This window comes from Acanthisitta chloris, unplaced genomic scaffold, assembly GCF_000695815.1.
Source record: "Acanthisitta chloris isolate BGI_N310 unplaced genomic scaffold, ASM69581v1 scaffold21727, whole genome shotgun sequence".
In the NCBI taxonomy this organism is placed as follows: domain Eukaryota; kingdom Metazoa; phylum Chordata; class Aves; order Passeriformes; family Acanthisittidae; genus Acanthisitta; species Acanthisitta chloris.
Window position 1 is genome coordinate 31,658 of NW_008681290.1, and position 9,742 is coordinate 41,399.

General features: G+C 34.9%; 1 protein-coding gene across 1 annotated transcript in view; it reads right to left on the reverse strand.

Moving 5' to 3' along the window:
- CWC22 (CWC22 spliceosome-associated protein) overlaps positions 1-9,683 on the reverse strand; it is a gene marked incomplete at its 5' end in the record, with an annotated part of 24,341 nt that extends 14,658 nt beyond the window's left edge. The window contains 9 exons of the mRNA XM_009078063.1: positions 2,225-2,285; positions 3,536-3,617; positions 4,832-4,927; positions 5,273-5,335; positions 5,454-5,660; positions 5,746-5,881; positions 6,773-6,826; positions 7,154-7,322; positions 9,555-9,683. Coding sequence (XP_009076311.1) covers positions 2,225-2,285; positions 3,536-3,617; positions 4,832-4,927; positions 5,273-5,335; positions 5,454-5,660; positions 5,746-5,881; positions 6,773-6,826; positions 7,154-7,322; positions 9,555-9,683 — 997 coding nt within the window. The remainder of the gene's footprint in view (positions 1-2,224; positions 2,286-3,535; positions 3,618-4,831; positions 4,928-5,272; positions 5,336-5,453; positions 5,661-5,745; positions 5,882-6,772; positions 6,827-7,153; positions 7,323-9,554) is intronic.
- Positions 9,684-9,742: the final 59 nt, after the last annotated feature.

The window sequence follows — 9,742 nt, forward strand, 5'->3', positions numbered from 1 at the left end:
GACTCAAGCCCCATAAACATCTGTATAATTTTATTGCCTATATCTGGTTGTTCTTTCTGCTGTCAGACTGATCAGGAAGTATTTTTCTTTTTGCCCCCATTAAGGACCTTATTTCTATATATTCATAGCAATTCATAACTACATAACCTCAAATTCCCCTTTTTTTAATAGGGTGGTGATGTGTAACCAAAATAAATTATCTAAGCACCACAAACTAACATTCAAGCCCATAAATTCTTATTAATCTAAACGTAGTAGTATTCAAAGAACACAATAAATCTTAATATTAGGAACTGTGATGCTTATTGAATTTTGCACAATTTCCAAAGCACAGTGATAGTTAAAAATCTGTTGGAATGAGATGTTAAGGGAACAAATTAATATTGCCTAGAAACTTGACTAGACAGCTAATGGGACATCATATTTTGTCTTCTCCAATCAATTCTTCTATAAAAATACATTAAAGTTAGTGGAAACATTTCAGACATTACAGTGCTGCTGGTCACAAAGCTGCTCTATTCTGAACTGGTTACCAAGAGTTCCATATATATTCAATTTACCCATACTTTCTTAAGACTTAATAGGCTTGAAAGTTGCTCTGAGAGTTCTTCAACAGAATTAGGAGTAACAATTTCTGTGCTTGCAGTGCAGCAGGAAAGAACTACATGTTTGCACATTTATTTTTGCATACAGTAACAGTCACATTCTTATTTTCTGATTGACAGGGAAAACAAAGTTTGTCAAGGCTGAGACAGAAATGTAGCCCTTTACAAGATTATATAACAAAGATTCATATTCAGTAAATTAACACCCCATAAAGGATGTGAAAAGCTACACCTTAAACTCATCTGTGCATGTCTGGTTATTTTTATTTGCAGCAAGCAAAGGACTCACAGAAAGCAAAATAAAATAACCTGGCAGCCAATATTGCAACAACTCTCAAAAATTCTAAATAAAGTTGTGAAATAAGACCAATTTTTTTAATGAATCTAAGCTTCTGACTAATGGGTTGGGATTGGTTGGGGTTTTTTTTACTTCCTTCCCTCTGAAATTTATTTCTCCTGAGCAGATCTTGCCCACAAAAGTTAGGAGTTGACACAAATTGCAGTACTAAATGCCAAGAGTTAAGTAGCTCTCTGAACAAATAAGTAGTGTTGCACATTATAATTCAGTTGTATGATCTAGTACATATATTCTAGATTGCACTCTATTCTTCATAGCTAAATTGATTTGCTGGAAAACAAGATATTTTTACTCTTTAAAATTCTTCAGGCTATGTTTTACTGAGAATTATAATCTTGTGCATGCTTAGTATTGCATTTCATGCACAGAATTAGAGAACTAGATTAAAAAAATAGACCATCTCAATTCTTAGTTAACTTCCATGTAAACTGCTTATAACAAAATAGTACAAAAATTGAAAAAAATTATGGGCAAACCAGTTCTCAGAGAACACCTAACTATAGGCCAGATCTCCCCTTACTAGTCAGTATTATAAGGTTAATTCTTACATACATTCTATCAAACAAAACAGAACAGTATAATTAAAGACACAAGAAAATAAACAGCTCTCTCAAGTGCAACTCCCATGATGATCACTTACAGCTGACTGAAAAGCTGTTTATAAAACCAGATGAGTATTTACATTCTACCAGTACTGAATATTAAGCATTGGATGAAGGACAGTTTACTTGAAATCATACCAAGTGTATTGATTTTACAAATCAATACAAAGACAAAACAACTTCTTGAAGACAAAACAACTTTTGTTTGATCATCTCAAAGATTACAGCAAAGCAATCATACTCAAAACTGCATTAATTCAATACAGTGTTTATTCAATGAAGTCTCTGAAGGCAAGAAAACAACACACACTTTTAGCACTGTGCTAAATTTCAAGCCCTACTGATAAAGTCTATTGCTGCCTGCAAATACTATCTTCAACTCCTAAGTTCTTCCAGAGACAGAGCTTTGAAAAAAGGCTATAAGCTAATATTTTAGTTGCTTGACAAAAGGAGCAAATGCATAAGACAAATAGCTTATGACACATGGGTCAGACTGTCTGCTCTAAAGGTTGTGAGATTCATTCTGAGGAACAGCTGTAAGGAATCGCTCTCATTCATTTGGTTGTTGGTCCCAGAATATGAGCAAGGATTTTAGATACTACCATAGTACTATTTCTTAATAATGTTAATAACAAAAGAGAATAAGAAGCAAGGCTTACAGTCTGACTTTCAGGAAAGTCCATCTTCAGCAGTTTGTGAGCACATTCTTCAAAGTCTAAGCTGAATAGAAAAAATAGTTCTCATTATCTGTACAATATATGCTACACTAAAAACATTTCAGAATAATACAAATATATACAATCAGTTGGTGCTGAAACTTCAACTGTTTTGAAATAAAGTATCTCAGCTCTTTGATATGATGGCATTTTAAAAAATTTTTGTTGTCATTTTTTTTAATAAACATTTTGTATTTCATGATTTTGTATCCAAAAATTACTCCAAAGTGATTACATTTGTAGACAGCCTGAAAACAAGATGACTCAAGTCATTATTACATGCCAAATTTTTGGCATGTAATTACATCATCTTACAAAACTTAACAAAACACAAACACGGCAGCTCATTCTGCACATTCTGAAACACACTGAAATGCAAGCACTGCACATCAGGTCCAAAAGCTTACATACCACACCCTCCTCTTTGCACTCCTGTTCTTGCATACTGAAAGCCTTTAGCTACCAGTAGGCAAGTATCTCCCCCCTACCTGAGTATAACATGAACAAACTTAAATATGGCAAGAAAGTATTGAACAGTAACTGAGAAATATAAGAGCCACTCCTATCTCTCAGTATAGTATTAATTCACATGTCTAATTGACACCACAACTACATTATCACACTCCTCATATAGGTTGAGACCTGCAGAATATTATGGGCCATGTCTACTTTTAATGATAGAATTAAGTGACATGCAACAGATCAATCTCTCCTTTCACACAGCTGAGAGAGGAGTTACACCACCATGCTTAGATTGCAGTATGTGCCACGTACTGCATCCTCAAGATGATTACAAATGGAGTATATTTCAGGGTTGCTATCTGTATTTGTTTTCAAATAGCAGCAGGCCTAAGGAGAACCAAACTGCAGAACTCCTTCCTCTCAGAAGCAGAGAAACTCTACAGATTTTCTAAGTGTATCACAAATTGTTTCAGATTTTTAGTATGCTGTATGATATGAAAATCACTGACTTTTGTTCACTCAACAAATTCTGACTCCACCATCATCATAGAGAAGTCCCAGCTCACCACTCAAACATTTTGAGACAAACAAGATTTGTCTTAGAATGATAATTTGGATACACATTTGTCAAAACAGTCTGCTTTACACAATCACATCAGGCTCCATAAAGAATGCTTCCCTACCTTTTTTCTATATTTTAAACTTCACTTTAAGGGCAGTTTTAGAAGAAGGAGAATCACAGTTCACTCATTTCAAAAGAGCTACACTCATAGGTGGACAAAGTCTACTTACCTTGACTGAATAGCAAGATAAATGGTACGACGGAAGGAGACCAGGTTAATTTCTGTTTTGTCATGGACAGTAACTTTCTGACCTGGAAAAGAAAAACATGGCTTTGTGAAGCGCAGAACAATCAAGATGCATGTAGTAATCTCTTAGAACAGCTCTATTTACTATTTACTAAGTCTGTAGTACACTATGTGATACTTTTTCTGGAAATATTTATCCTGCATAGCAGGTTTATGTATTTTATCATCTTTATTTTCACAGATGAGGCAAATACTGATTTTTTTTTTTTCCTAATTGCAACTAACAGGTAAATATTTAGAGATACAGTTTAAGAGGGTAACTCTCAAAGACTTTTCACATGACTTAGCCACTGCAACGTCTGGATTTACTATTCCTTGTCTACATTGTTAGCAAGCTATTTTCTGCATAATTCAGCTATATGATGCTTTATGCTGTATCCCTGATTTTAACACCAAATTCTTCATTTCTGTTAGGTGTAGAATCTATGTTAGAGCATTCTGCAAAGTTCTGTTCTGTCCTGGAGTAAGTGTAGAAAAATCCACTCTGGACCAAACCATTCTGGAAACATTTTCATTTGTAAGGTATTTACTATTCCTTCAGTTTTTTGAAACTTAGTAAAAGCAAAAAAAAGCTGAAAAAGTATGAGCATTCATATTTATCATCGGCCTGGAAGCTCTGCTCTTCTGTGAAATACTCCACTAAACCAGTGAGAAAATCCACTCCTCGTATTCTACTTCACTAGCTTTTCATGCAGTCTGCACAACCACTTCAATTATGCTTACCCATCAATTTATTTTGCCTGGGAATTGAATACATTCTTTGAAAATGTGTAAACATTGACTGCCTCTACAGATCAAAAGAGGGCTGTACTGAACTAAGAAGTGAGATAGAGGATGTAGATACAGTTGTAAGAAAACCCATTCTGATTTTGAAAGTGACTTAAAAACATGATAGAGCACTAGAAAGTGTGAGGAAATGTTTTCCCATTTGCTATTTTTCATGTCTGATGTTTACAAGGTTTTTCTGAGAGGAAACTGATACAATCCAGAATAAATCAGGCACAGTTGCACTTCTTTTTCTGGCTGTGCTGAATGCTTCCTTTCAGACCACTACTTTTATACTATTTGCTAGTAAACACGTTTATCTGGGAATAACTTAAGATAAAAACATCCCTTAACACTTGAACATCTTAGCTTTGCAAAACATCTAATAACTTAAGCTTTTCTTTCCTGCTCCATCTACAACCAATCATTAGTAAGGTGCCACTCATACACTTACCATCTTCATCCTCCTCTTCATCATCTTCTTCATCTTCCTCACTACTTCCAGCTTCCTGATCTCCTTCAGATTCACTGTCACCTTCATCGAGAATTTCTGAAAGAGCAGTGTCCCAGATTAAAGAAGACAGAACACAGTGGTATCGATACAAAAAAACCCCAAAACCTCGATCCCGCACCCCAGGAGTGAAAAGGTGTCCCAGGTGGAGAATGTGGCAGAGGTAGAAAGACATGTCATAACTGAATGAAAACATAGCTGGAGAAACAACACTCAATAGCAAGAATACATTAGAAAGCTCTATGATGAACTGAACAACAGTTATCTAGGATAGAAGTATCACCCACTGTTAAATAATAAAGGTTGACAACAGTTGGGTAAGTAAATGTCCTATGTAAATACATAAATATCATATATAAAATGTGCACAGACAAATCCCCCTACCTTTCTTCAGTGTTTTGTATTTCTCCTCATTTTCCATAAAGTTTGGGTCCATCTTGAAAACATCTTTAGAACAAAAAAAGAATCTTTATTTAAAATACAGAAGGAAAAACCCAAATGCTTCATCGTGAATTTGTTTTCATGAGGAACAGAGTCACAGAATTATCTTCCATGTCTAACTTACTAAGAACATCCTCTGGGTTGTAGTCATCTTCTAATGGCAACATATGAGTAAACTGATCCTCCTCCTCCACTAGATCTAATCCTGCTGGAATGATTGGATGATCCTTGAAGCCATCTTTCCGAACAGCAAACATGACTTCTATCATATACTGAACGCGCATATCGATTTTAGATTCATGCAGAATGTGTCGCAGACGGTCAAAGATTGCTTTGGAAAAGACAGAAATGTAAATATGAAAAGGATTCACAAATACAAATGCCAAAAAAGGTACGTTTTGGCTAACTGTACTTACCATTAATACCTCTAGGAGAAACTTCTGTTAATTTGAGCCCACTCTCTTTAATAAATCCAATTGCTACTTCAATGCTGTCATCAGTAGGCCTTTCAAGCAGCAAAGTGAGCATTTCCAAACATAAAACCTCATGAGCCTGTGGAAAGAGTATCAGTCAAGAATTAGAATGTACAATGTTACACAATCATCAGTGATTTACTACGTAGACCTGCCCAGCCTTTGAGGGTGTCACTTGTTTAATCACACACACAAGGCAACAGTAGTGGGACAAAGCTGATCAAAAGGAAGTCAATTTCAAATCCAGTTTTACCACCTGTATTTACACTGACTTTGTAGTGAATGTGACCACACTGTTGAAGTGAATAAACAGCCAACAACATTTTGCCATTAAGGAAAAAACAGAATGCCTTTCCAAGAAGCAAATAAAACAGCACTTGCATTACTGAGACTAATTCCAAGTGCACTGTCTCTTATAATTAAAGCAGGTTTTCCATGATCAGACATATAAGCAAATGGTACATCTTGGATTAGTTTCCTCTTTACCAAAATGCTGGACATGCCCAATGCATTCCTGAACTGCTGCTTCTTGCCATTATTTAAATTCGAGTATCATAATTTCTAACACATAAATGGGTGGCACAGAGCTGGATACAAATCTGATCTAGATGTGACTGAGGCTAGAGTTCTGCTTACACACGTGTTGCAAGAAAACTCTGTTTAAGATCTGTGGGACAGATCCTCAGATGATACTTGATTTGCATCAAGACTTGTCTGAATACTAGTCCAAACATACTTATGAAGTCTGTGGAAAATGTGGAGCAGAAATGTAAAGATAAGTGATGACAACTGCACAAGCAATTACCAACGTCTTTTCTAAAAAGGTCTTAACAACTTAAAACAGGCACCACACTCAGATTTTCAGCAACCTTTAAAAGAGGGAGAGCATGTTCACTTAGGCTACTGCTGTCCTAAAACTAAGTATTAGCCATATAGTGTTCAGACTGAGTAGAAACATAAAGTAACATACCACATTCTGATTCATCAAATGTGCAACAAATTTTGAAGATGTTAGACAGAGTTGCTGCAAAAGAAATAAAATAGGAAATTTTAACATATGGAAGAAAAAATTTATAACTCAGACATACTATAGATTTGTGCATATCACAATCTAAGTCACGAAACTAATTTTGGGATACTGGTAACTGTCCACAATTAGGAAAAACTATCACAGTAACAACCCAGAGAAGGTTATCAAACTTTCACGATACACTTAAATACTACCAAAGATTGATCTCAACCCAGGCCTTGACTGTGTTCCTTTGAAGTATGTACTTTGAAAACACTTGATACAAAGTTAACACAGCAGAATTACAAGTTTCAGCAAGTTGCTTCTTTGAATTTTACATACCTTGTCATTTCTGCGATATCCTTTCCGAAAATTTAGTATCAACCTCTTGAGAATCAATTCACCAATATTTGGAAACTTGGAATTGATAATTGCTACAAGAGCTGCATAAACATGAGTAAAAATTGGAGAGGCACTCTGAGCTTGCAAAATGGATCTAGACAGCAATCCCCTGTAAAAATATGAAAATACCTAAGTTTTGAGATTTTTCTGGTAATGAAACATATAATGATTTTATTCAGTACTTAGCACATAAAATAGTATTGTGAAGTTGGAATAGCTGAAAGATACCAGATGGCCATTTTCAAGCCACTGTTTATCGTGTCACAAAGGAAGTTTTGCAAAATGTGCTGCCCAAATGTATCTGAGCTGAGAATTTCCTAATCTGGTAACTTATCTTTCTTTCTTCTTCATATCAGAATTACATTGGACAATGCTAGGTATGCAAAAAGCCATCTTGTATCCTACAATTATCCCTTTTTAACCCTAATGTAGGCTCTTCTTAGCTTAGAAATTCATATGATTGTACTGTTTCTCCTCCTCAGCTGAAAAACACAATCCTGTTTGACAAAAAAACCAAACCCATTTGTTCTGCACCTGTTTATAAAACCCACAGAATTTTATGTCAGTATGATAACTTAAACAAGCATAACATACTTCTAAGAAATAATAATGACATTTCCATAAAAGGTTCTAAACAACAACAATCTACCTTAGGGTAATAAAACAATGTTCAGTAAAACTAAAATATGGAAAGTAATGCTTTTCAATGTTTTTCTCAAATTAAACTGGGTATTTTCAACATAATTATTATGTTTTGAAATTGAGAACTGCTCAGTAGGCTTACAAGCCTACTACTTAGAGCCTAAATGAATGTAAACACAGGGCTTGTGAGGTAATAGCTCTTTTCTTATTCTAATGTTCTCTCCCAACATTTATTATCAAGACTACAATCTGGAAAGACTGCTTTTTGTAATGCTTTGGAGAATGCACAGTTTGACTTTTGCTGTATTAGGCAATCACAAATGAGTGAGGAGGAAGAACAAAAGCTCTCCAAATGTGAATCTTCAAAGTACACACTGGTACCCAACTATCTTATTAGTGGTCTATTGAAATCCTAAAAAAATCCTCCTACACGGTACTAAATACAACCTGCATAGGGACCTTATTCCTACTTACTTTGGAACTGACAAACTGAATAGGACTCATTTCACACTAGTGCACAGAATGGTAATGTCTGCATTTTGAAACTAGGAGTTAGGTCTTGCTTACAAACTGAAATAGGTCTGTTTCAGATCTTATTTATCTTCCACTTATTAAAAAAACAAGAAAAGAACCTGACAGCTAGGTAAACCTTAATGTAATTACTTTTATATGCACTTTTGTGCAAATTTGCAAGTCAAAATTAACTGTAAGCAGAAGGGAAATGGTGCTATTTTGCATCAATGTCAGTTTGAAATTTATAAGCTTATAGGCCACACACAAACTTCCACAGACAAGTATACTCTAAAAACATTCAATAAGCATATTTTTAAATTAAAATACTACTCCTTGTATGAAAAGTTTCAGCAACATGAAATGCAGGCAAGTAAAAAACAGTCCTGTAGAAGACTGAGACTTATTACTTTTAACAGAAATCATATTCAGAAACTACTTGCTTACTTTCTAGATTTTACTTAATGCTCTTCTGTTATTCTTATACTAGTTGCAGGATTCTGATCTTTCCATCAGGAATAACACACATGAAAGCAATGCATTCCTTAGCTATACTTCCTTAAATAACAGTGATTAATTTGTGACAGAAAAAGTGTTGCCATCTATTGGAAAGAGATTTATTTCTGGATATTTTGTAGCTGGTAGTCTGTTTTTTTTTATTTAAATGGTAGCCAACCTATGAAACCCCTACTCCTTTAAACTTGCAGGTTTAACCTCTAATGACATCAAAACTAAAGCTAGGAAAAAAAGACACCACACAATACCTGCACAGTCACCATGGCTTAGTACTGAGCTCATATAGAATAATCATCTTTTGTCTACATTACAACAGTAAACAGTGCAGCCAGGTAACTGCAGTAAAACTTGTTTTGCTAAATGGTCTACAAAAGTCCCAGAGGAAAAAATATCCAGCACTACAAAAAGAAATCAACAGTGACAACTATAACTTACAAGTCATTCAAGTAAAATACACAGGGAACACCTTTGAGAAAAGGAAACATACACCATCTGTGGCACTCTTTTATTTCACCAAGCATACAAACCCTTTCCCAAGTAAGGGACTACTCTGCATAGGAGAATATAGCCTAAGGTTAATTTTAAAATCTGGCTAACACCCATACACTACACATAGTGATGTACACATATTACCAGAAAAGCAGAAGAGTTATTTTAAAATACCAAGACTTACCTTCCCCGAACAATATTTTCCTGAAGGAGCTCATGAATGATATTTTCTATATTAGAAACGTTCACTTTATTGACAAGACCATTGATTGACTTCTTCAAGGCTTCCCAGCTCATCCTCTGATACGCCAAGCTATTACAAAGGTATCGCAAATTATTAATGCATACATTTGAGGTAGTAATTATATATAT